The sequence below is a fragment of the Fusarium pseudograminearum genome, chromosome 3 (genome assembly GCF_000303195.2).
Source record: "Fusarium pseudograminearum CS3096 chromosome 3, whole genome shotgun sequence".
NCBI classification, from domain to species: Eukaryota; Fungi; Ascomycota; class Sordariomycetes; order Hypocreales; family Nectriaceae; genus Fusarium; species Fusarium pseudograminearum.
In genome coordinates this window covers 2,708,548-2,735,562 of record NC_031953.1, presented here as the reverse complement: position 1 = coordinate 2,735,562, position 27,015 = coordinate 2,708,548, and the positions used below count along the sequence as shown (strand labels likewise).

General features: G+C 49.4%; 6 protein-coding genes across 6 annotated transcripts, besides 2 other annotated features; 3 read left to right on the top strand and 3 right to left on the bottom strand.

Annotated features, from left to right (window-relative positions):
* Positions 1-232: 232 nt before the first annotated feature.
* On the bottom strand, positions 233-1,905 carry FPSE_06164 (uncharacterized protein; the record flags this gene model as incomplete). The annotated part of the gene is made up of 2 exons (XM_009259282.1): positions 233-1,701; positions 1,761-1,905. 2 exons carry the CDS (start codon positions 1,903-1,905, stop codon positions 233-235), a joined length of 1,614 nt encoding a protein of 537 aa, XP_009257557.1.
* Positions 1,906-4,325: 2,420 nt separating this feature from the next.
* FPSE_06163 (uncharacterized protein) lies at positions 4,326-7,594 on the bottom strand (the record flags this gene model as incomplete). The annotated part of the gene is made up of 2 exons (XM_009259281.1): positions 4,326-7,490; positions 7,547-7,594. The coding sequence occupies 2 exons, from the start codon at positions 7,592-7,594 to the stop codon at positions 4,326-4,328; spliced, it is 3,213 nt and encodes a 1,070-aa protein (XP_009257556.1).
* Positions 7,595-8,453: 859 nt separating this feature from the next.
* Positions 8,454-9,444, top strand: FPSE_06162 (uncharacterized protein; the record flags this gene model as incomplete). The annotated part of the gene is made up of 3 exons (XM_009259280.1): positions 8,454-8,804; positions 8,863-9,110; positions 9,165-9,444. The coding sequence occupies 3 exons, from the start codon at positions 8,454-8,456 to the stop codon at positions 9,442-9,444; spliced, it is 879 nt and encodes a 292-aa protein (XP_009257555.1).
* A 631-nt stretch (positions 9,445-10,075) lies between these two features.
* Positions 10,076-10,105: a microsatellite.
* Positions 10,106-10,399: 294 nt separating this feature from the next.
* FPSE_06161 (uncharacterized protein) lies at positions 10,400-15,535 on the top strand (the record flags this gene model as incomplete). Its single annotated transcript, XM_009259279.1, has 4 exons — positions 10,400-10,714; positions 10,780-14,704; positions 14,812-14,880; positions 15,210-15,535. The coding sequence occupies 4 exons, from the start codon at positions 10,400-10,402 to the stop codon at positions 15,533-15,535; spliced, it is 4,635 nt and encodes a 1,544-aa protein (XP_009257554.1).
* Positions 15,536-20,030: 4,495 nt separating this feature from the next.
* Positions 20,031-20,058: a microsatellite.
* Positions 20,059-23,496: 3,438 nt separating this feature from the next.
* On the top strand, positions 23,497-25,498 carry FPSE_06160 (uncharacterized protein; the record flags this gene model as incomplete). The annotated part of the gene is made up of 5 exons (XM_009259278.1): positions 23,497-23,634; positions 23,687-23,873; positions 23,932-24,387; positions 24,454-24,690; positions 24,738-25,498. 5 exons carry the CDS (start codon positions 23,497-23,499, stop codon positions 25,496-25,498), a joined length of 1,779 nt encoding a protein of 592 aa, XP_009257553.1.
* A 692-nt stretch (positions 25,499-26,190) lies between these two features.
* FPSE_06159 (uncharacterized protein) lies at positions 26,191-26,624 on the bottom strand (the record flags this gene model as incomplete). Its single annotated transcript, XM_009259277.1, has 2 exons — positions 26,191-26,283; positions 26,571-26,624. 2 exons carry the CDS (start codon positions 26,622-26,624, stop codon positions 26,191-26,193), a joined length of 147 nt encoding a protein of 48 aa, XP_009257552.1.
* Between the last annotated feature and the right edge of the window lie 391 nt (positions 26,625-27,015).

Genomic DNA, 27,015 nt, shown 5'->3' with positions numbered 1-27,015 from the left:
TCCCATTGATAATGTCTTTTAATTCAATGCTTCACATTACTAGTGCTCAGATAAATTGTAGAAATTGCATATGCGTATTTTGTCTATGTGCAGATTTTGCTCAAGAACGCTAATCGCCTTGCTTTTGTTCGCTAGTAGAAAACTCGAAATATTACATCATACATACATTCCATCAACTCGTGCGTTACACTGGGTATCCATAATCCTATCAACCATCATTCATCACATGCGCTTAAAAGAAGCTGCGGAGCACTCGCTTGGGGGCGTCAGCCCAGACGAAAGGCTCCTTGGGCTCCTCCTCCTCGAGGAAGACAGCTCCAGTGCTGAGATCCATCTCAGAAGGTCGGACATACATCTGCCACTTGCGAGTGCAGACCTTGTAACCGACGTAGAGGATGGTGACAGAGAAGAAAGCCAGGTAAGAGCTGAAGAAGGCCTCAGCGGCAGGGGAGGCTCCAGAGGCAGGGTAGAGAGCAGTGTAGAAAGATGCGATGAGAGCGAGAATGTTAAGTCCGAGTCCGAGGTAAGAACCAGCGACGCCGAAGGGGGTCTTGTAGGGGACGAGGCCGAGGTTGACACCCTGTGCCTTCATACCAGCGCGCATGCGGATGTGGGCAAGGCAGATAGAACCCCAGACGAAGAGGAAACCGAGACCAGTAAGGGCCAGGAGCCAGCCAAAGATCTCCATACCCTGAGGAGCGGCACCGATGTAGGCGAGGAGACCGAAGACGATCTGGAGGAGAACACAGTACAGAGGGCGGCCCTTGGAGTCGATGTACTTGAAGAAGCCGGGGGCCATGTTGCGCTCAGCCATAGCCTGGATGGTTCGGGTGGAACCGAAAGTGCAGGAGTTGGCAACAGAGAGGACAGCAACGGTGATGACAGCGTTCATGATGCTAGGGAGGACCTTGATACCAGCATCCTGGATAGCAAGAACGAAGGGAGAGGCCTTGGTGTTGGCACCGCTGGCACCCATGAGACGCGGGTCGTTGGCGGGGAGGATGAGACCGACGATGAACAGGTTGAGGATGTAGAAAATGGCAATTCGCCAGAAGACCTGCTTGCTAGCCATGGGGATGGATCGGCGGGGGTCGGCAGACTCGGCAGCAGCAAGACCAACCATCTCAGTACCACCGAAAGAGAAAGCAGCGACGACAAAGACAGCGCAGAAACCCTTGAAGCTGGTGAAAGCACCAGGGTCCTGCCAGTACTTGACACCAATGTAGCCCTGGTCGCCGACACCACCACAGTTGATGACAATACCAAGGATGATGAAACCAACACAGGCGCAGATCTTGATGATGGAGAGCACAAACTCGACCTCACCGTATCCTCGAACACCGAAGAACTGAATACCAATGAGAGTGACGAGGAAGACAGAGACCCAGACAGCCATGTTGATATCTTCTCTCCAGAACTTGATAGTGATGGAGGCGGCGATCAGTTCAAAGGGGAGCACAGTCAACCAAGCCAAAGCGTATTGCCAACCCATGGCGAAGCCCCAAGAAGGATCGACGAAGCGGCAGATGTATGTGAAGAAGGCACCGTTGACGGGGTAGAGGACAGCCATCTCAGCCAGGGCCAAGCATGTGCAGAGAAGCATGATACCGATGATGAGGTAACCGATGAGGAGAGCAGCGGGGCCACCCTTCTGAAGGGCACCACCCGAACCGACGAAGAGACCAGCACCGATAGCACCACCTATGAATACAAGTTAGCAATGTGCTGGGAGGCGTCAAGAAGGAGAAGTGAAGTCATACCGATGGCAATCATCTGCATGTGTCGGTTCTTGAGATCTCGCTGGAGACCACCGTTCTTGACCTCGCCGGTCTCGACATCGTGGTTCTCGCTGACATCGAGAACGGCCTCCTTGCCGTAGTCAGCTTGGGGAGGAGTAGAAGCCATGGCTACTATTCGTGGGTGGTAGTTGTGAAAAGTAGTGTGGTGTATGAGAGAGATGAGAGGTAAGGAAGTTGAGAGTGATGAAAGCTCTTGTTTCTTCAATTCCAACAACGAGGGAGGATGTGCCGGTATTTGTACTCGACTTCTTGACAGCTGCACAATATACCGACAACATGGATGGAGCTGTTGCAACGGTCTAGATTTGGTGGCGCTGGGGTCAACGCGATGAGAGCTACCGACTAGATTTGGGGTTGCAGATGGACATGGAGACGGGCGAAGGGTGTTGGTTTAGCGTGACGGGTCAAGCTTAGAGTTAATGGTGTGCAGAACGGGGAGTCTAACCCATCTTGCTTTCCCCCAAAGAGTTTATCTTGAGACTAAACAGCAGATTGACAAAGCTATTGGTTAGTTTGCATACAGCTGCCGTATCATGGTGGGTACAGATTTTTCTCATGCCTGCCTGGAGTACAGTAGCACGACGGTAGTTTGCCCCCCCTTATCTCAGTCCCGTCTTTGTTTCTGGCCTTTCTCTCGGCGAGGGCGAGAGGCTTCACAGCCGAGAATCGTGTCGTCCATGACCGGCCCGGTCACGTCTAGATCTCGAAACCTGGAAATGGCTCGTGCTGTTTCGATAAACGGTTGAAAGCGCGCTTAAATCGCCTGTGGTTCGATAATATTTTTAATATCGTTATCTTGACTGACTCGTTGTCAGAATTGCAATGTACCCAGGTACTGACTGTAGAGTTTGGTGCGGGCGAGTTGCTTCCTCCTTCCATGAGAATAATGAATAAGGTTATCCAGAATGCTACCAAATGTGTCAGATTCTTATTACTGCATTGCTAGAAGATGAGCTGCACTCACCCATGCCTCAGGTACCATTCAGCTGTCTTGATCGCTGTTGGACTAAACGCGCTCCAGACGCCGAGTAACGACGCTTGTATGGGTATGATCCTTTAACCTCAACACCTTGTCTGTCTGCAATCAGCACAACGCCTGCGTTTCGGCCCCGCAGCCAGATTGAGCTACTTTGGGAAGGTCGTTATCATAGAGCTTGTCCGTCTTCGGGTGTCTCTTGTTGAGATCATCAATTTGGTGGTTCCCAGTGTTTCGTATCATATTACATGACGAATGCTGTCATTGGGACCGAGTGTTTGGGTCAAAGTTAAGCAAGGTCAAGGTCCTGGTGCAACTCCAGCCTTGCCCAGACTTTTGGATCTGCAGTCAAGATCCCGTCTAGTGTGCTGCAGAACTTGGCAACGATGCCAATAGATCGCCAAGGACCTCCAACTGCTTGACAGCTCAAATAGAGAGGCGCTCTTTTGGAGAGGCCTTTTGAACTCCCAGCTCCCTTTAGCCGCTCCCCCACATGCTCCAAGACCACCCTCACGCGGACCGCTTTCACCTAAACAAGGATTGTCGACCAACACTAGTTCTCGGGCTAGAAAGCCAAAAGCTTCCAGACTCCCAATTGTTGGCTCCTCATTGGCTCTAGGTAATCGCATGCACCGGTGGTATCGATGAATACGGAACCATGCTCTTTGTAGGCCAACTAGCGAATTTGGAGGCATTTCCCCTCACCCGCCGACTTCGCTGCTGTTTGACCGCCAACTAAGGCGAAGCGTTACCTTTTTGCTAGGCATTTCACTCTTTTTTTCGGCGTTTCCTTGACTAGGGCACTCCAACGTTGATACCGATTGTGGCTTGAAATCTCCTCACGATATATTTCCCCTCACGAAGAATTTGCAACTCCCGTGTAGAACAAGAATGAGGCTCAAGAATTTCGTTACGTTATATCTTCTTGGCTTTCTGGGGAAAATGGATACGATGCCGTGGTAGCCACGAGGCCTCCCCAGACCCGTATTGAAAATCTGGGGATGCTCCAGACTCTCGAGTCTAGACACTCAACGCGATGATTCCATTACGAAATCGCTTCCGTTGCATCTTGATTATATTTCTGGGGTAAAGCGAAAGGAGGTTTGAACGTAATCTCACTCTCCCTGGTTCGTTCGGAGAGACCCATTCCTGTAATGACTCCAATTATTAGCCTCCCTAAGCTAGCTCGAACAGGAAGGTATTGACACATCTTGTGCGGAGAAAGCGCTCAATGTTTCCACTGCGGAGCCGTCAGCCCGTTCTAGACCTCTGGTTTTTTTGCTTTCTTTCTCACGCAAGATCCTTTGGTGGTTTTACAAGGAAAGTCCCACGTGAAGCCATCACATAAACGATTGCTGTCCTCAACGATGCTTTGTTTGCTAGTTTGACCAGTGGCGTCCCTAGCACTCATATTATCACCCCAGAGAACGAGTCGTGCCATGTTGGCTGACTTGTTATGCCGGCTCTTGCCATCCTGCTGTTCCATCCGAAACATAGGTATGGCATGATCCGAACATCGATATTTCTTGTTGGTCTCATTCTTATTCTGCTCAGCTGCTGGATGCCCTTTCCCGAGACATTGCCATGGCAGCGAATTGCAACCCGTCCATTTTCGGGGTTGCCAGCCATTCAACGTTCCGTCGCTCATATCGTGATAACCATACAGCGTCCTTGTTGACAGCCTCCAATGCCTCCCGAACTTGAACGTTCTGCTCCAAAACCTCCGCAAGCAGATCGAGAATGTCGTCAAACATTTCCTCATCCACTTGAACATGCGACACGAGAGCTGTCAATAGTTCGACCGTGCCCTCCCATAATCGTACTGGTGACGCAAATTTCCCCAGGCTACCTGAAGACGATGTGACCATTCGCGTTAGAGGCTTGCCGCTTAAACTGTCACCATTTTTCAGGGGCACCAATACTCGGTTATCATCGCTTTCTCTTCCCCGCGTAATGTCAGCTTCCCCATGGGGTCTGGCCCATCTCGGTGAGGCGGAAGCTTGGTGTTTAATTTTGCGGCACCAATCGCGAAGCCAGTCAGCCCAGTCGGTCTTGAACCGAGAGCTAAGAAAGTCCCCCGCAGCAACGCAAAGTCCAGCAAGAGCGTGGCACGCTTCGACCGCGATATAAGCTTCTGGGTCATGCAGCCTGTCGATCACGACGGGCCAGATCGAATTAACCAGTGGCAAAAACGCTTCTTCATCGGGTGCCAAAGCAGTGGAGACATTTGTTAAAAGCTCAAGCAGTGATCTTCGCAACGTTGGTGTGGGCGATGTAAGGTAATGCTGTGTGAGGTTTGCCACTCTCAGCAATAGCTGGTACGTCTGCGTATTGGGCGGTTTCTCTGGTTCTTGGGGAGGCTCTGCCACCTCCTCATCCTTGCCCTGTCCTCCATCCTTGCCCTCCTTCCACGGAATCTTCGGGTGGCCTTTCACATTATCCATTTCCATCTTTTCAGACTCTGCCCGCTGCTTTCGTTTTTTCAATACGCCCATGAGACCGGAAAGACCTGGTGCTTTCTTGTGTTGTTTCTTGTGGTCTGGTCTCGAATTTGTTTGATGTTCAAGCAATAACATATCTGAAAGAACACCTTGATTCACGACCTCTTTGAGCACGATGAAAAGGTTCTCTACAAACAGAGGATAGCCATGGTAGTTGTCAAGGGCTCCGAAAATGGAGTCAACGACGTCGTCTAGATAGGGCACCAGACGGGGACCTGCCAGTCGGATCATCATGGTCAGGACATTGATCGACGCGGGCGATATGTCCAAGCTATTGAGTCTCAAGGAGACTGAGTTGACCATGTAATCAACATTCTGGATAATAAGTTCCGATACGTTGGCATATCCACAGGAGGCAGCCAGACTGTTCAACGTAACGATAGCATGCTTTTGAAGCTGTACATTCTCGGATCCCAGAAATGTTGCAACTGGAAAGAGTACGTCGATCAGTTCGGGGCGAAACAATTCACCAGACCTCTGTGCCGTATAAGCGATTGCTTCTAAAGCCAAGGCTTCAGAGCGCCAGTCAACTGGATCTGCATCTGTATGTCGATCAAGAATCTGCACTGAATTGGTGTAAAGCTCATTAAATATGGCGTCAATATCCAAGGATGTGTCTGCTGCTGACGACAGATTAAAAAACATGTCTTCTTCGGCAGATGATTTGTGGCTCGCTTTCACAATCTGAAAGCAGAGCCAAAACGTAGCAACCTGGCCAACATGGTTGTCGGAATCTTGAACTTGTTCCAACATATTGCCTGCAAACCTTGCGTGTTGCGACGATGTGCCGAGAAATGTAACGAGCGATGATAACTCGTTTCGGAGCTTCTTTTGGGATTCGGCCGGGAGCAGGACTGGTTGGTATTGCGTATCTTCAGAATCTGCCGATGCCTCTCCCTGATCTATCAGCCGAACATCCATGTTCTCGTTCGTCGCTGGTAACTTTGATGCTTGTATCAGGGCTATGACACTATCCCGGAGCATCATCGACATCGATTCGTCAAGTGTCGATGATTGTATGTGCAATTCTTTCAAGAGCTCGAGTCCCTTGATGACATTTCGTATCGCGTCTATCTTTGCATCATCATCTGCGGACTGCATCAATCGTGAAAGACTAGACATCCAGTTGTATGTTGTTGTCTTGACAATTTCGCCAAGTTCCGGATAGATGTTGATGAGATCTCGTAGACTGGTCTGCGTTAAAGACACCTTGTGCCCGGTTTCTCCTAGCACCATAGCTGTCTCGACGAGTATGTTTGCACAGTTGGATAGTGTTTTGTGGCATTCGTCGAGGAGAATCACGCAAAGCTTGTTGAGGGCGTTCTTGACCTCGACTGAATCGTGAGACCGCAATTTCATCATGGCAGCAAGCGCTTTCTTGATTTGCATAGTGCTTGCCTTGAGCCAAGCCGGTGATAGAATCTTATTATCGTGGACTTCATTTTCATCTTCGGATTCGGTCTTGGCTAGTATGGACCGTGTCCGAAGATCGGCCATGACACTGGTCAACACAAGGCCTACCGTCTCTAAAGATTTGGCGAGAACGATGGATTTGTATCGGTTAGGAGATGATGAGACTTTTGCTAGTGATGAGATCGTGCCGGGTAGGAAGCTAGCCAACGCAGCCAACTCTTTCACAGCATGATACACAGCTTGCAAAGCCCGTAATGCTTCTTGCTGAATCTGCGGCGTGGCACCATCAACCACCCCATTTAACATGACTGTTACTCCATGTCCAAGAGCAGGTATGGATTCGGTTTCGGAAAGCCCTGAGGCTGCTTTGGTCGCCAAGCCGGCTGTGTTGAAGAGGGCCGTCAACCCACGAAAAGCTTCCAATACAGTTTCCTCCGCAACAGGGCGTGCCGGGCCAGATGCAGGCGTTCCATCAATGATGAAGGTGAGAAGACTTAGAAGCTGCCGGACGAGCTCCGCGGAAATTTTTGCTTTCCAGCCATGTGTGATAAGGATCGTGAGTGTCTTGATACAATTTTCTATCAAGGGCATGGGGTATTGGTCCATCTGACGGAAAACATGGTGGATAGGAAAGAAGACATATTCAGAGAACTTGTCATCCAGCATTAAAGGATTCCGTCTGATTTGTTCGTCGAGAATTTTATGAAGGAGCCTTGTCTGCTCGCTTAGTTCTCGAAATGAAGCTGGTGCATCAGCTTGTCGTATCGCCAATTGACTTATCTTGACGCAGCATGGTTTGAGCTACAATTGTCAGTTTAGAGTCATCACTGGATATCAAACACGAGATACCGCCTTACTATTTGGAAGAACTCGTTCCTCTCTTGGCTGCTGACCGTAGACTCCATGGTTAATGAAGCGAAGCGCTTCCAGCTTCTTATTCGTGCATATTCTCCACAACTTCTGTTAAGCTGAGCCAAAGAGTTAGCGAACACGAACGCGAGTACGCAAGCGCAGTATAGCAACAGTAGATATGAGGGTTTAGGATCAAGGTGGATGGGGAGGGATGAAAATGACTGACAGGTTAAATATACCAACACTGGGGGAAGCGATTCAAAGCTTGTTCCTGGTTTGTCAGTTGGTTTATTGGGAGGACAAATTTGGACTGTGGAGGGGTTCAGCCTGGAGCTATGAATGGAAAGAGCTTTCTGGCCCCTGTGCACAGTGTTTTTGTTATATAACTACTGTCCCCTCCTTCCGAACGTACCTGAGTGAAGTGGACAGTCGCAGCTTTATATAAATAAAAACTCTATATAATTTTACATTATATATCAATCATGTTTAGTGTGACATGTAACCTATATTAAGTAGTACCCATATTCTTAATACATTTCTTACAGTATAGGTACGCCTGTCAACTTCCTCGCTGTGAATAAACAATTCGACAGCATCAGGCTCTCTCCTTGATGCCGTTCTCCACACCGGTCAGTCCATGCTGCTTTTTGCACAGTGCTCTAGTCAAGCAGATGCATCATTGCCCGCAATCACCGTTTTAGAGACAAACATCAACTGAAGTCATAATTTAGGTACTTCCCAAGCCTAACGATTCCAGGTCCGTCCTTTTTCAAGCTCAGATCAGTTCTATCAAGGTGAGGCTTGGCTGAGAAACAACCCTGCATATTCGAAAGTACCCCTCCATCACTTTAGGTATAAATAGCAGAGTCCTCCAACACCAGTTTTCGACCTCCCACCTATAAAACTACAGCAATGGCGCCTTCCGGTCCTTTCCCCGTCACTGTCCATCCCTTTGACTCCGAATGCCGGGGCTCAGCTGCCTACGAAGTTGGCCAGGCTTCTGCTCACAATGCCATCGTCTTTATCGGCGGGCTTACTGATGGCCCACATACTATTCCCTACACCCGACTCCTAGCTGAGCGATTAGAACAGGCAGAAGATCTGGGCTACTCGGTCTTCGAGTTCCGCATGAGGAGCTCTTTTTCAGGATTTGGTACTTCGAACCTGTCCAACGACGTGGAGGACATCTCTGCGTTGGTCAAGTATCTCCGAGGCATTGGAAAGAAAAAGATCGTCCTCTTTGGTTCATCCACCGGTTGCCAGGTAATTAAATATGTCATCTTACCTATTTTTATCATGTAAGCATCCTGACCAGTGACAGGACTGTATTGAGTATGCCGACTACCCAAAACATAACAACGAGCCGGTGGATGGCTTCATCTTGCAAGGGCCAGTGTCGGATCGTGAGACACTGGACTTGATCATGCCTGATCCTCAGCCGAGTCTTGATCTCGCAGCCAAGATGATCTCTGAGGGCAAGGGGGGTGATTGTATGCCCTTTGACATGATCCCAGCTGTTCTGGGAGCACCGATTTCGGCATATCGATTCCAATCTCTGGCCAGCAAAGGGTATGTTGAGTGGTCGTCCAACCAACCAGAAACCATGTGCTAATACCTTGACAGTGGCGACGATGACTATTTCTCGTCAGACCTCGATGACGAAATCCTGGAGAAGAACTGGTCACGATTCAAGAAGCCAGTGCTAGTCCTGCACTCTGCTGAGGACGAATTTGTTCCCGCGCGTATCGACCAAGCCGCGAGTAACAAAAAGTATAAGGAACTGAACTCGTCCGCCGTCAGTGACCTATCTGGGCTGATCCCTGGCGCAAGCCATACCGTTGAGCAACTCGAATCGCAAGAGTGGCTTTCCAAGACAGTGGTTGAGTTTTTGAAAACGGTATAAGTTACATGTCGATACGCTGTTGGTACGTACAGATACAAGTCAGGCAAAACGAACGGTACGTACCTTGGACAACTGAAAACGGCTTGATCATAAATACATGTCCATTTATACTGCTGCTATGTGCGAACAGTGTACTTGGTTACTTCACTTGCTCGAGAAAGATAAAGAAGCTATCTAGTGGTTGGTACAACGTTAAGCAAAATATGCCTCCGGCTATAAAGAAGATACCAATGTGATTAATTGATTGTATCTATATAGGGTAGGATCATTTTGACTGAGAATGGACCCTAATAATCGGCAACTTAAACTCCGTTACTATATCCAGCAAGAACCCCACCGAGTAGCTTACCTACACGTTTATTTGTCCAAGCAGATCAAGCAAGCCTAGACCGCATGTTAGTCCAGCTGGTCCAGGCAACTCATGCAGGTAGCATGGGTCCATGTTCGCGTCGGGTCGGTTCCTGAGGATACCGATGTAGGATTTGCAGCAAAATTCTGGGGCAGCTTACCAACCATCAATGACAAGGGCCTGTAATTCGACCAGATTCTGCTTGTCATACTTACGGTAGGCAGGTAGTGGTACCCAGGTAACTCTTGCTTGATCCCGTGGAAGTCGCCAAAGGGCAAAGACTCTTTTTTATTCTTTTCTTTTCCTTTCTTTCACTCCAACGCTCGCGCCTCAGAAGCGACCGACCGGATTCAGTTTCGGACCTGTGTCTTTTTAGTCTGTGTCTTGGTCCATTGCGCCGTCCCCGGCTCACGACGCCCGCTCGCACTGACGTCGACCCGCGCGAGCTTCCGAAGCTCCCAAAAATCTTATTCTACCATCGTCATCAAGACGCGCTGCCGCCTTGGTCATCTTACGAAGCATCCACCACGTCCCTCTAGCATGAGGTGACGATTGCGCAAGACAATTCCGACACCTTGAACTCTTTGAGTAACAACTACTGCAACAATGGCTTTCTTCAACGAGCAGCAGCAGCAGGTTCTCTTGGAGACGGGCTCGTTCACAGGCTTTCGTCCGCTACAAGAGCTTGGTGCGAACTATTTCACCGTCAGCCCATTCAAACAACCTCTGTGCGGAAACCCAGAAGGATGGGGCCCCATGAGTCCGCATCGCTATGATTTCACACCTTGCTTTATCGATGTCTGGATTGCTTCTGTGTCTGTGTTCGGTCTTTTGTTCGGATCGCTCGCTGTTTGGTGGTTGCTCGCCAAGAAGCCCAAGCAGGAGGGACAGACCAAGAACGCGCACTTCTACATTAAACAGGTTGATACTATTGCCAAAGTTACTTTGTCGTGCTATCGTTCAATTGAGCTGACCAATTATCTTAGTCCCTTCTCGCAATCATCATCCTCGACGTCATTGCCCAGTTCATTGTCCAGATTATTTACATGCCTCACATCTGGTATGGCGACTTCCGAGTGTTGACCACTTTCCTGACTATCCTGTCGCTATTCGTCATCTTTTCTGTGCAATGGGTCGAACATTCGCGCATTCGATATCCCAGCGGCATCGCTCTCTTCTACTGGCTCTTCCTCCTAATATCCTACGGCGTAAAGCTACGATCTCTTATCTCGCAGCAAATCTACGAGTCCAACCTACCATACTTCATCATCTACTGCGTCGGAGTCGGACTGTCCGTCGCTGAATTTCTTATCGAGTGGCTATGGCCTAGAAGCAATGGCCCTAGTGGATATGAAGCCATTCAAGAGGAGGAGGAATGCCCTGTAGAGTATGCCAACGCCTTCTCCCAGCTCGCATTTTCTTGGATGACACCAATGATGCGATATGGTTACAAGGTGTATTTGACTGAGGAAGACCTCTGGGCTCTTGCCAAGGACGATAAGACAAAAACCACTGGCGCTCGCTTCGACGAAGCCTGGAGGTATGAATTAGAAAACCACAAGAAACCTTCGTTGTGGAGAGTTTTGTTCAAGGCGTATGGCGGACCCTACTGTGTTGCTGCAATCTTCAAGTTCTTCAACGATATTGCTCAATACATTCAGCCTCAACTGCTCCGCCTGCTCATCTCGTTTGTGGATTCGTATGGCGAGGGCAAGACCCCGCAGCCCATCATCAAGGGTGCTGCTATTGCTCTGGCCATGTTCTCCTGTGCAGTTTTGCAAACAACTATGGTGCACCAGTATTTCCAGCTCGCTTTTGTGACTGGCATGCGTATCAAGGGCGGTCTCTCCTCAGCCATCTACCGCAAGTCTCTTCGACTGTCGAGCGAGGGTAGAGCCGCAAAATCCACTGGCGATATCGTCAACTATATGGCTGTCGATGGCCAACGTTTGCAGGATCTTACCCAATTCGCACAACAACTCTGGTCTGCGCCGTTCCAGATCATCATTTGCATGGTATCCTTGTACAACCTGGTTGGCTGGTCCATGATGGCGGGTATTGTTGTCATGATTGTCATGATGCCGATCCAAGGCTTTGTAGCTCGCATCATGAAGAACATGCAAAAGGAACAGATGAAGAACAAGGATTCCAGGAGCCGTCTGATCAACGAGATTATCAACAACATGAAGAGCATCAAGCTTTATGCCTGGGGATCTGCCTTTATGAACAAGCTCAACTTTGTCCGAAATGAGAAGGAGCTCAAGAATTTGCGAAAGATTGGCGCCACACAAGCTTTTGCCAATTTCACTTGGACTACAGCGCCTTTCTTCGTGTCCTGCTCAACCTTTACCGTCTTCGTTCTGACTCAGGACAAGCCCCTGACCACTGACATCGTGTTCCCTGCGCTGGCCTTGTTCAATCTCCTGACCTTCCCACTTGCTATCCTCCCCATGGTTATCACATCCATTGTCGAAGCCTCTGTTGCCATTGGACGACTGACAAGCTTCCTCACCGCCGAGGAGCTCCAGCCCAATGCAATCACAATCAAGCCTGCCCCTGAGCAACTTGGTGAAGAGAGTATTATCATCCGTGATGGTACATTTTCATGGAACCGCCATGAGAACAAGTCCACTCTCACTGATATTGAATACACTGCTTACAAGGGCGAGCTTTCTTGTGTTGTCGGTCGTGTTGGTTCCGGAAAGTCCTCTTTTCTGCAGAGTATTCTTGGCGATCTATGGAAGGTGAAGGGCAATGTCGAGGTGCGAGGAACTGTCGCATATGCATCCCAGCAAACCTGGATTCTCAACGCTACTGTTAAGGAGAACATCATTTTCGGTTACAAGTACGATGCCGAGTTCTACGAGAAGACTGTACATGCATGCGCGCTGGTCGATGACTTTGCCCAGCTTCCAGATGGAGATGAGACCGTTGTTGGTGAAAGAGGTATTTCCTTGAGTGGCGGCCAGAAGGCTCGTGTCTCCCTAGCTCGCGCCGTCTATGCTCGTGCCGATATTTACCTTCTCGACGACGTTCTCTCTGCTGTTGATTCTCATGTTGGCCGTCACATCATCGACAATGTCCTGGGAACCCGTGGTCTACTGGCCTCGAAGACTCGAATTCTTGCCACCAACGCCATCGCTGTCCTTCGTCAGGCTAGTTACGTGAGTCTGATCAAGGACGGACGGATTATCGAGCGAGGAACGTATAAAGAGCTGGTTGCTCAGAAGGGTCCTGTCGCTGAGCTTCTCAAGACTGCCGGACAAGAGTCTGGCAGTGCCAGCAGTGAGCCCAGCTCCAGTGCCTCAAGCAGTAAAGCCGCTACAATCATCGAACCAGACGTTGGTCAGGCCAAGGAAGAGCTTGAAGAGGCTCAGGAACAAGTCCCAGAGATGGCCCCTATCAAGACTGGTGCTAGTGCTAAGCCTCGCTCAAGCAGCATGGCAACTCTTCGTCGTGCCAGCACTGCTAGTTTCAGGGGTCCTCGAGGCAAGCTCACAGATGAGGAAATCGCAGGTTCCAAGACCAAGCAGAGCAAGGAGCACCTGGAGCAAGGCAAGGTCAAGTGGTCAGTCTATGGTGAATACGCCAAGATGAACAACATCTATGCTGTTGCTCTTTACTTGTTTATGCTACTCGCTTCGCAAACTGCCAACATTGGTGGCTCGGTTTGGCTCAAGGAGTGGTCTGAGCGAAACCAAAAGTCCAACTCAAACGATCACGTCGGCAAGTACATCGGCATCTACTTTGCATTTGGTATCGGAGCCTCCGCCCTCACTGTTATTCAAACCCTGATTCTCTGGATTTTCTGCTCCATTGAGGCGTCTCGAAAGCTTCACGAGCGCATGGCCAACGCCATCTTCCGCTCTCCCATGTCCTTCTTCGATACAACACCAGCTGGAAGAATCCTTAATCGATTCTCTAGCGACATCTACCGTGTCGACGAAGTCCTGGCCAGGACCTTCAATATGCTTTTTGTCAATGCCGCTCGATCAGGATTCACATTGATTGTCATCTCGGTCGCGACACCAGCTTTCATCGCTTTAATCATCCCTCTCGCTCTGACGTACTATTTTATCCAGAGATACTACCTAAGGACATCCCGTGAGCTCAAGCGACTTGATAGTGTCAGCCGCAGCCCAATCTATGCACACTTCCAGGAATCGCTTGGTGGTATTTCAACCATTCGGGCATACCGACAGCAGCAGCGATTTGAGCTGGAGAACGAATGGCGTGTTGACGCTAACCTCCGTGCTTACTTCCCTTCCATCAGTGCCAATCGCTGGCTCGCCGTCCGCCTCGAGTTCATCGGCGCTATCGTCATTCTAGCTGCTGCTGGCTTTTCCATCATGTCCGTCACTGGCAGCAGGCACCTCAGCCCCGGTATTGTTGGTCTTGCCATGTCATATGCTCTGCAGATTACGACTTCACTCAACTGGATCGTCCGCCAAACTGTAGAGGTCGAGACTAATATTGTATCGGTGGAACGTGTCCTTGAATATGCAGCCCTACCCAGCGAGGCACCCGAGATTATTACCAAGAACCGACCCCCTGTCTCGTGGCCTGCCAAGGGCGAGGTTGATTTTGTCAACTATAGCACACGTTATCGCGAGGGCCTGGATTTGGTGCTCAAAAATATAAGCCTCGACATCAAGTCGCACGAGAAGATCGGCGTCGTTGGTCGCACTGGGGCGGGCAAGTCATCGCTCACACTCGCCTTGTTCCGTCTCATCGAACCGGCAACAGGCCACATCGGCATTGATAATGTCGATACATCTGCCATTGGTTTGCTCGATCTACGCCGAAGACTGGCCATTATTCCGCAAGACGCAGCACTATTCGAAGGCACTGTCCGGGATAATCTTGACCCTGGACACGTCCATGACGACACTGAGCTTTGGAGTGTATTGGGTAAGTAAATTGCAGCATTTCAACCCTGTTGTGACCACACCCGCTCAAACAAGCGCTTCTTTTGTAATTGCATGCTGTGTAACATTTGCTGACATATAGCCCTATAGAGCACGCGCGACTCAAGGATCACGTTTCAAGCATGGATGGTGGGCTGGAGGCCAAGATTAACGAAGGAGGTAAGTCTACTCACGGCACTGCGCTTTCTGTCGGTATTTCTTGACCGGCCTGCGATTTCCCTCACCGGTCACCCGAGCATCTGGTTCGGCTTGCCCTGGCTTCATCGAATGTGGTGTGCACAGGCATCTGGCCCTTGTCTTTGATGATGAACAGTCTTTTTTCTGCAAAAATCTCGAAGATGAGGGATGTGCTTTGATGCACGCCTCGCATGAAGATGAAGTCCCGTGGTTTGGTCTCTTGGCCAAGCAAACACCAGCTACCTGGCTCTTGGATTCTTAGCCATACCTGTAAGCTTCACATGTTCAACGGCTAATGTTTGTCACTGCAGGCTCCAACCTTTCTCAAGGCCAAAGACAACTGGTCTCGCTAGCTCGCGCAATGCTTACCCCGTCCAACATCCTTGTTCTGGACGAGGCTACTGCTGCCGTCGATGTTGAGACGGATGCAATGCTGCAGAGCACCCTCCGATCACCCCTGTTCGCAAACCGCACCATCATCACTGTAGCCCATCGCCTCAATACCATCCTCGACAGCGACCGTGTGGTGGTGCTCGATAAGGGCGAGGTGGTTGAGTTTGATAGTCCAGCTGAGCTTTTCAAAAAGCAAGGCGTTTTCTATGGACTCATGAAACAGGCTGGCTTGGAACTAGAATAGGCAGTCATGTGTTGGGTTTCGGAGTTGTCATAATAATGGAGATTGTATATAAAAAACCTTGCAAGAGTGGTTGATATGCTATGAATAAAAGAGATGGAATCATGGTATGCTTTGTTCCAGCTAGACGGTACAGCTCCCATTAATTTCATAGGGCTCCCGAGAGACGTGGAATATCTCGCAGCAACGTACTGGAGAAGCCCGCCCTCTTGACTGCATGTGCGCTCCTTGAAATTTGCCTCGTGAAAAAAGTAATTGTAAGATTGTTCGGCGAGCCACTCAAAAGAGAAGAGAAGCCTACACTGACGGTGGATGGCTAAGCAGAACGGCCGTGCGCAGCAGCACATGCTGATTATCCCCGGCGACAAGGGGGTAAGAGGTGGTGAGGTGGCAGGGATTGGTACCCCTGGTTGACACCCACGGACGAATCTGAAAAGACTCTAATAAATGACAAGGGGGACTTGACACGTTACATGCTGGGGTAACCACAATAGTACATGTACATGCCGGTATGGTCGGATGGTATTCCGTAAAGGCCGGACAGTGCATATAACACGGCCACTCTAACAACGCGAGGTTGGATTGAGAGGCGCCAAGAGAAGTTCTCTTCTCTCGCAGACTCTGAAAGACCTATCCGAAGCTGCTGATGGTGTGATGTACAGAAACAACAGCCATCGGAGTTTCCATTGACGTGACGTGACGCTGTGTCTGTGTCTTGTGCCCTTCCAGTTCAATATCAACTCCATTCAAAGCTCGACTCCTCAACTTCTTGTCGCCTAAATGGACAGAGTATCGGGGTCTTTTCTCCGAGACTAACAGTATCCCCGCCAAGGTCTGTGACTGCAATTTAGTCAAATTCTTTGCCAAAAGCAGAACAAGCCGCTTATGTAACAGCAGACGACATGTGGTGCTTTCTAGAAGCGAAGGTAAATACAGTACCAAGCCCGAGATCTGCCCTTTGGCGGACTTTTACTGTTGCTGAGTTCACTGTATTTCTCCGCTGTTGAAAGAATGTAGGCGTGCGGCACTGAGAAGGTTTCTCCAGCGTGGTGAGTGACACGAGTTTTGCATAGACATAAAATGAACCGCAGATGGATTTCATACCAATAGCAAGAGTGATATTGTTGTATGCTTCGGGATATAATATTCTGTCCAAACCTTGGACGAGCTGACCCAGGCCGTTAAAGTTATCTGATAAGGGGCTGCACTCAAGCTCCGTTCTGGTCTGCCTCTTTTGGAAACATATGTTCGGCACAATAGCTGCGTCAAAGATGGCCTGGTCAGTTAACGACTCTGATGGAACCTATTCAAAGCAAGGAGCAGAAGCAACATATTATTAAGCGAATACAAGTCCTGATGGGGCGGGGTTTGGTTGAGTCAACACAATGTTGAGAAGCGTCGCAGATGATAATTCCAGGGTGGCGGCCCGTAACGAGATCTGGATGTTGAAATTGTCTCTCATGTCTCCGCTCTCAAGCCTCGGATAGTGAGACAGACAGGGACGGTGAACACACAATACGGAGCACCTGACTATGGGAGAAGGGACGGGGCTGGCGGAACTCGACCCGGACACTCTTTTACAATTCTTTAAATATCCAAGAGGTGACGCGATAGAACTGCATATGTGTTTTTATCTGCATCATGCCAGGCAGTTGGCTCGCTTAGTACTGACGATGACATTGAGACTTTTTGAAGAGGTTGTCACATCCAAGCCTTCAGCTTCATCGACTGTCTCAGAAACAGAGCAGCTCGCTCGTGAGGAATGTCTCCGGAACTTGATAATTTGTTCAGTTGTTTTGTACCGAGTGTAACTACTGTATGGTTAGTGGCCACTTGAAAATCGAGATGTAAGGCTTGGGCTGTATACATGGGTGCACAGGCGCACTCTGGCACTGCTGCTGGCTCAGCTGCATCAATGGCCAAGCATTGCGCTGATCCAGGGACCGATGCTCCTGTATGAAACATGCCCATCGTTGGTCGTCATTCGACAATACCAGCAGGGACAGGCCGAATAGCCTACTTAGCAGGGCTCGATAATAGTAGAAGTACATCGTGACGACTGGCTCTTGATACCTGCAGGGCCATCATCCTTTTGTCATCCAATAGAGTTGACTAGCCACGTAGCAGAGTTTCCAAATAGGCCAGATGAGATCGGCAATGAGTTGATGACGTTGAGCACTCCTGCTGCTAAGGACAAGCGATGGTCGTAATTGATCCCAGTCCGAACCCAAGCTTGGTAAAGCAAAGCCTGCTGCAAAGAGCGTGGGGGCATCGGCTCTTGGCTTTCATTGGAACGGCGCAGATATGAACTGGTCACTGCCGACTGGGAGCTTGAATTGTAAGCCCTCCCTGACGATTGTGATAGCAGCGATGGCCTAGATTATCCGTAATGTTTCTGAGGACATGGGCGAGACGCCTCGTTGAAAGTCGAAGCGGGGTTGGATTGTAATTATGAGACACGGAACGGTAAAGAGTGAAGTACACACATTCATGTACCTTGTAGGCGCAATTGCTGGACGGCTTAGTCTGGCCGCCTGGCTTGTCAAGGAAAATGAGAAACTAGTGCAGTTTTCCCGGGGAATCTATAATTGCTTCTGAGCACATGGTCGAAACGAGGAAATGTTGCGGCTGCGGGTGTGTATGTCCATGCGGTGACGATCCGCATGCACGACTCTTCTGCGGCCTTTTGTTTTTGAGGTTTACTGTGTTGTAATGCGCTGAGACAAGATTGACAGGGCGAAGAGGGAACACTATCGTCATCAACAAGGCTGAGAAGAATGAAAAGCCCACAGTAACTTTGCAATGTCAATGTCAGATAAGCATTGCCAACGGCAACGGCAACCTCATCCTTACAGGCAAGAGCCGCCCTGAGCGCCACAGTTACATTCTCTTGTCCTAACCCTTGAAATGCCCACAGGACTATTAGCATACCTTTACTTCTTCTCCACCTCTGTATCCGTCCTGCCGTCTACATATGTGGTATTAGATGCTCACAGCCCCTAGGATAGTTGTGTAGGATGTGGAGAGCATCGTCGTATGGATTATGGTTCGGCTTCCGATTTGGTTTGGAAGTGCAAGTGGTGCTAATAATAATGTAGTTGAGGGCCGTGACTGAGACGATAGCTGTGTGATCCTTGTAGATGATGCGCAATGACCGCCCAACGAGCGCGCAGACGTACCTGTCAGGCTTATGTGTGCTTCCCGCTCCCTGTTGATGGAGCTCTTGGTGGCCCCTGTAATGGTCAAGACTGATAAAATGTCTGAGTTGGTCAATGCTTTCTGGCTCATTATATGAAAACTGGATAATACAGTAGGAGAGTTCTTGATTCGGGATGCCCTGACTCGCGCCTATATGTAAAGCTGCTCAAGTGTTGGAGGGTATTGATGAATGCCGTTTTCTCTTTATAAACTGTCAAGATACCAAGCTGCAGTTGGGAATGCACATTCAGGTTTGTCAGGCCAAACAACTGCCCTGCCCTGGATGTAAGGTTCCTACAAGCGCTGACAGCCAATGGCTGACATGACAGTTGGGTGGCTGCGAAGGGTTGCCTGCCAAGAAACAAAGTACAGATCGGATGTTGCCATTCCCAGAGCAACGAGGTACGTACAGTTACAGTACAATACCCAGGTAGGTTGGACAAGACGTTGGCCTGTACGTTTTTCCTTTTTTTCTCGATTGCTTTCTTTTTGGGTAAGTGAATGGGCAATGAGAAGCCTAGATAGGTAACAAGCAATGCGCAACGCGCAACGTGAGCGGATCTTATTGACGGGGTTGACCTGGACTGGTGCAGGTTGCAAGGCTAATAGAGGAGCCGAGCCGTACCGCTCGCGTCCCACAAATCGTCCAGAGTTTAGGTTGTCCTATTCATGAAGAAGGCTAGTTCGGGTGGGAAGTCAATTCCGACTGCTGAAACCTCCAGTGTAGCCGTAGATCTTGATAAGAGTGTGCAGCGCAGCGAAGGGCGAATGTGACAGTGGCTGGATTGCGGGCGTTTGAGTGCGAGAGCTCGTCGGATCCAGATGTTGCAATAGATAGGTAGTACCCAGGTATGTCTGGATAAAGTGCTCCGCCGCTGGCGCGTGATTCCACAAAACAAGTCGTCTTTGGAATTTCACCGGGCGTAAGTGACGGTTAAGCGGTTCCTTGGCCTTTCCCGCCGGCAATAAATCTTTCATGACATGCCGCCCCTTCCCTGTCTAGCTCATTCAACTAGTCTAGTGGATGAGGTAGGTGTATCTTGGCAGGCAGTAGACAGGTACCTGATTCCAGCGCCAGTCTGGGCTAACAACGTTTGTCAGTGGGTTAGTTCGCGTGGACCGCTTTCCGTTGCTGCTGCTACTGCTGCTGCAGCACGTGGGGCTTCAGGTAGCTGTTGCCTCTTGCAGCAGGAACAAACTTTCAGATTCAGGACAGGGCAGGTACGGTGCAGTTGGTTCAGGGCAACCTACTGCATAGGTACCTAAGTCTGTGCTATTGACAGCCCGATCTACTGTACAGGGTCGGCAGGTAGGTAGGTAGGTAGGTACCTACCTAGGCTGGAAGGTACATGCAAAACAGGATACCTTGGCCACCCACCCGCCTGCCTGCCACAGAGCGAGACCTAGAGGCCATGATTGGCTAGAAGCTCTACTACGTGCCCATAATAAGCCGAAAGGCAAATCCAGGCCACTGCGGGCAGGATTTTAGTCTCGTTGCTCGCGCTGTCTTTCTGTCACCTGTGCTAGGCTCTGTCTGCTCCTGTCATTTTCTACCACGTCCATCTTGACTGTGGTTGATCTGAGATCTCGTTTGAGGCCGATGGTCAAATCTCATCTGCATATGTCCACCCACCTATTGCAAGTTCCTCACTCAGCACTTGCGTACGTACGTACCTATTGTCTACTGCACGGTATCCGACAGCACTGTACTGCGCTGCCGCTGCAGTTGTCTCTGCCATTGCTGTTGCCGCTGGTCATCTTTGGCTCAATACTGCACTCAGTTGGGCGATAGTGCATGGACCAGTCCTGCAGGGTTGCACGTTTTGAGCAAAGCTTCCCCAAGGAAGAGACCCAGACAGATTCAGCAACCAAGCCCTGAATAGGTTTGTTTTTCAGTGGCTGACTAGGTGCCTAGCGACATACATAGCAGCTCAGCCAACAAAAAGCAGAGAAGCATGGGTGGAGTAGCTGGCTGGTGTAGACAACCTATGTAGGTATATACATCCATACTATGCTGCAGTTGTCGCGACTAACAATCTGTCAGGGTTTACCGTACCGATATCACCTGCTAGACATGCAAGAGATACAACAGATGCTGGCGATGAAGAATCGAGATCTGCTGCTATCTATTTCGACAAGTTACTATCTGAATGGTTCCTGACCGTCTCATTTGGGCCACTCCGGACGATCCCCGCCGTGGATTTCTGGAGAATGGAGAATGGAGAAGGGTACATCATTCCAACATTCCCACTCACCATATGGAGTATAGAGAGAGTATCGAATCAGCGACTTGGCAATTGCTTACATTGCTTGTGCGGGCCTATAGCGAACGTGATGTACATACTCCAAAACTTCAGAATCCCCCCCTCCCCCTGACAAAAGCTCAAAAGTCTCGGTTCTCAACGGTCCTGCACGGAATTCAAGTCACCTATCTTTAGCCTTGATTTCGAACCCGCCGCGGGCTAAAAAGCAAACCAGCATAAAAAGAAACGAAAAAAGAAACGAGACCCAGAGTAAATGATGCAATACGACAGCAGATTCAGACACACAACCAGTCAACTACTGCATTCTCGGATCTGCCTGGTGCTTCCGGCAGGCTCGAAAACTGGCCTGATCACGTCCTATGTCTCACCTTGGTACAAAGGAGCGAAGTACATTAGTACTTGCTGACTTTGATCGCCTTCGCCATGTGTCTGGCCCAGCACATTGCTTTTTGCTACCACCTAGGCCTTTTGTCCTCTGTGAAGCAACTATTGATTGGGCTTGTTCACATCCAGCGCTCGCTTTGGGTCCCACCATTCAAGCCATCGTTAACACGATCCCTGCCTTTTCCAAGCCTGTCGAGGTGAATCCTTTCCTACGGGGCTAAAAATGAGAACAAGCCGTTTTCCTGAGCATCAATCTCACCCTTGCAAGTATGGTCCGTATACTTGCGTGCGCAATCATAACTTCAGATCTCCAGCATGCTATGCGACCAGCATAATGGAACCTTGTGAGCCTCTCGTGGGCAAACACCCCTTGAATTGATGCCCTTGATTGACTCTTATGCCCTGTCTCTTTTAAAACCACATTCGGGCCCGTTCACTTTGTGGGGGTGTCGGAGCCTACGCGTGGGCTCGACACCCTTTTACATGGGGCCCTGTCAGCCAGCTCTGTGGATCATGGGATTGGCATTCACTGCTATCATGTATAGCTCAAGTTGAGACCTTCTTGACCTTGACGGGCTAGCGTCATGTTCTCTTATCCCCGTACTGTGCGACATTGTTCGATGGGTGATAGCTGAATGCCTCTTCTTGTCGAGCTGCTGCCGCCGCCACCACCACCACCACCGCTGTAGCTGGGTGCTGCATTTCATAAGTTTCTGGTTCAAGGTATCCATTCGTTCGCACCCCCTTGCCCCCTGATCCCCCCATCCTCTGAGTAGAAACGGCCTGAGATCGGAGACTTACATTAAGCATTGGTCCTTGATCCCTACAACCCATCTGGTGTGTTGCTTTTTAGCATACCTGGTCCCTGTCTGTTTTCATTCTAAATCTTTCACCAAGTGTCCTAACTGCAGTCTTTTCTTTTCTCGCGGATTGAGAGACGCCCGTCGTAGAATAGAGACGGCACGGGAAGCTGTCTCATCCGAAGCAAAACCTCTGAGAAGAGAGACAACATCGATCTACAGAAGGTGCGGGGACCTACCTTGGCCTGTCTCTCATTCCCCAGCTTTACATCTGTTCCATTTTGCAACCTCGTCTTCTTGATATTGAAAATCTGCTGTTCAGTTCAACTTCGCCTTTGCACCACTATTTCTATTTCGTATCACCATTGCTCAATTCTTTGCCCTGAAAATCGAAGCACTGTTTCCATCTCAACTTAACATTACCACCACAAAAACAGAATCTCTTACTCGGATCACCCTATCGTGGGCTGCGACGTGCTTCGCATTTGTCCATGGAGCGTTGATTGACTTGCTTGTGCTAAGAATAATTGACAACACACCGAACATCGTCAGCGCATTTATTCCCACCTCGAGTATCAACTCGACTCGGAAGATCTGAGCGGTGCTGCTCTTCCAGAGGACGATTCGTAAGCTACCTAGTTTACGAATCACTCCATTTCCCAGACATCAGTAGCAACAAAACTTCTAGCACTGGAAACCAAATCACTAGGGTTGGATCGCTGCTCTGTGATAATTGGAAATCGTCGCCCGCATACATTCGACGTCAATCACACCCATACTATTCCCGAGCCCATTTGCGAGAAGACTGAGCCGCAACCCCCCGGAGGAGTCAGGCCGGAGGCGAACTTATCTGGATCCAACTTCGCAAAGTGTCTGACCCCTGTCTATATCGTTCAACATTCTGACGAAACCACCATCCGAGAATATTAACAATTTTGCAACGACAATCCTCTACGCAGCTCGTTGCTTGAATACGTCACTGGCCCTATTTCAATTTCTCATAATTCCTACTGCGATATGTTCCAGTAGTATAAGATTTGCTGAAATAGTTCTGGTTAATTGGCTTCATTCTTAGACGTCTGTGTAACTGAACTGTTCTGCCGATCGATACAACCTGCTCGGTACAACCCGGTTGACTACAGACGAACACGGTCTTCGACATCTCCGAGTTCAAGAAAGAACTGGTACCTTGACAAGCGCTTGTATCACACGATTCTCCTGTTTTAAGCCTGTGTCAAGCTACAGCCTGCCCTTTACAAAGCTGCCCCCAACTGTCAACGGTCAGCTTCAACGACCTCCACGAACACCAGTCGCAAACATGGTCAGAGAGTGGTCGAGGGAGTCATTCTCCCGCTACCCTCATCACCCCTATCTTCCTGAAAGATTTGTTGGCGATGGAATCGACGACAGTCGATTTTCCGAAGCACAGGACATGCACCGCCGGCAACCTCCAATTGTAACCATCATTTAATTCAATTGCTGGAGTAAACGCTGACACAGAGAAACAGCAAATTGACGAAGCCCTCCGACAATCTTGTGGAATATCTGCTAGACGATACTTCCTGGTTGTGGTCATGGACGATGGAAGCCCACAAACCTTCTCTGGGCCCGGCACCTCGGGAGTTCGAAGTGGCTATGAGAAACAATTCTTCGATATGGAAAAGTATTTAAAGGTCGTTGACCGGTTGGATGCTGGTTGGTGGATTCCTTTTCTAACACGGACAGGATGTCCTGAAGGCTGATAAATGATTAGGAGCAAGCCCCGTGATCAACGATGATGTCAGTTATGACGGCTACAGACAATCCATGGATTTCCCACGAAACCGCATGATGGATCGTCGACGAATGTCCCAGTTTGACGAATGGGAAACTCCATCACGGCAGGGACGAAAGAGACCACGGGCTCGGCATGGTATTGCTGACGACGACGATATTCCTATGACCGTGGCAACAACGATACGAAAGGGCATCAAGATCGGAAATTCCCTCGATGTCGGCCTCTTCTATGAGCTGCGATTCAAGAATTGCCAGCAGACGGCTTGCAAGCTCATGGCAAAGGCATGGGTAAAAGCTGTGGAGCCAAAGAAACAATCAACACATCCCTACACAGGAAGTGACGAGAAAGCGCCTGACTGGTGGCCAAAGCCTTGGGGTCCTACCAAAGAAGACAAGGTCCGCCACAAAGAGCCAGACCATCTTTACAAGCGAGGTAATGCTTATAATTGTTATGTTCTGGGTGCTTGATGGGCTATTTACTGACACTGCATCAAACCAGAACGAGTCCATCTTCTGAACCATATCCTCAGAATGATCGTAGAACCCAACCAAAGGCAGCACCCCGACATCCAGAAGTTGAAGCTCAACGTCCAGAAGTTGGAGGAGATCACTATCGAGGCCCTTTCGGGTTTCTTCGCAGACAAGGATAACCCAGCAAATGCAAAGAAGCGCCCCTTCTTAAACGAGATTTTCAAAGTAGCTAAGCAGGAAGAAAGGTTTAAAAAGGAAGAAATTGGTAAGTATATGTTTGCCAACGGACGAGCAGACACTAACACGACCAAGATGGAAGTACCGAAGTCTTTGTGATGGCAGATGATAAAATTCCTGAATCATACCTATCGAGCAACGATGACCATGGACCTACTCTCAAGGAAGAAGACGACCACGATGCGACCCCAAACAAATTAACGGCAGTCCATGGACTCATGCCCTCATCAAACAGCCATAGTGCAGGCACATCACTTCACGGGACACCCTTCCTCGGCGGAGATTTACCTGTAAGGGGTAACCAGTACACGCCCTCGACCATGCCAGAAATGCCACAGGATCAACACGCCTTTGTCGAGAACACAGGCATACCAGTCAATGGCCAACCTTCAGTACACGCTACTGGTGGCAGCCTGACTATGGACATGGGTGTGCCTCCCGCACACGATGCCAGTCGCCGAGCTTCCATCTTTAGCGCCCATTCAGAGTATGGAGGCCAGAATAATACAGCAATGTACACCCAGCAATGGCAGCCCGGTTCCACAGCACCCAACTCTTCATCCATGTACACCTTTACACAGCAACCGCCCAGCCAACCGACGACAACATTTGTCAGCTCTGGTGTTGCTATGAATCAGGCTCAGTCCTACATGAACACCTCCTTCGATGGGCTCGCTCGTGGATACGATCCAAACCAGACTCCCATGTTCCGGACAGGCAGCGTGCCACAGCCCACACAATTGCATCCTGCCCAAGGTTACGATTACATGTCACACGATAATCGGGGACTTCCCGGCGTGAAAGTGGACGACGTACCTCGGCACGCCATGCATTAACGCAAACACCATATATGGCGCCTTTTTACACTGCCTCTTTATATATGGCGTGGAACACACAGGCGCTCTTTTTTTATATATGGTTATAGATCACTAGGACGAAAGGCCTGGTTACACAGCACAGGTCGCTCAGAGGACGGCCATGTAATGACCCATGGCAGTCTCCTTGTTTCTCGGTTACAAACCCATCCAATACCGGCACCGACATGCAAGCCTTACTAGATTATTTCGGATGGTGGACGGTCACGATTGTCATATGATTCGATACCCAAATTACATTTTCAAGGACAATCTCGGGATGGCATATTTGACTTCTGTACTTGATCGCGTTGCTTGTTTGGGTTTGAAAGAACTTGGTAATTCCATCAGCCCGCTGTTCCAATCTGGATTTTTCTTTGGGGTGCGTTTTTTATTCAGCCTGAATATCATGTCACGGCGCTCCTGGTGACGGCCGCTACATTTGTGATTACATGGAGCTCATTCTGGAGGCATAATGACTACGAGTTTCTTATTTTAATGATCAACAAAAGGCGACTACGTATCATGGCGGCGAACATATTTGCGGGAAAGCCCTGTGCATTATGGTTTTAAATATGCGATTATTTGGGCCCACGGAACACGGTTACAATCTCGGGCGTTAACATCAAGTGTCAGCTTGTGCTGGGGATCGACTTCTGCATATTTCATCCATTTCAACAAGGGATTTGGGATTGGAGTCGTTCGCCTAGCTTGAAATTACGCCATTCGTCAAGTTCCAGCTTGTGTTGCCTTGTTCCGCCAGGGAACTAGGTGTGTTTCAGTCAGTTTGTTAGTTTCTGAAATGGAGGTAAATCGTTATTATCGGATGCTGTGTTACATGGGTGACAGAGGTATCGAGCGGGGATGGTCTTTGTTTAAAGGGGTAGTTTGGAGTAAAAAGTGAAGGCATCTATCTACTAGTATCTAGGCTTGTCAGGGCCTAAAATGACATTTTCGCAAAGTCGAACTGTATTTTAGTGACTCTATTTGTGAAGATGCGCTTCGGCTACTAAATGAGAACAGTGTCACACGGGACCTATGAGCCATGACTTACCATATTCATCAGCATTGCAACCATGACAGATACAGCGCTTGTCGAGAGGGTCATGAATGGCCAGAGAGCAAAAAAAAAAGGCATAGCAGGGATATATATCCACTCAATTCAACACTCAAGCTATCGCACTGTATTGCGCCGTAAAGCAGATCCGTTGCCTCAGCTTTCCATCAACCGAAGAGTGAATCAATCCACCAACGCCAAGCTACTTAAAACTACCAAACCTAATAGATTATACCAGGAGACTACTCACATGCGCCAAGAAGGGTGACCCTTTCCTGATCCTCTGTTCCTCCCGGCTCCATGAGAAAAGTACTACTAGGGGGAAAACAACAAGTGAAAACACAACCGGACTGACTGGCAAATGATTGCCAAGGCAATATTCGCACAAGACAGTATTAGGTAGGGGTATACGTGAAGATCAGTCTGTGACTGCCGTAGGGGG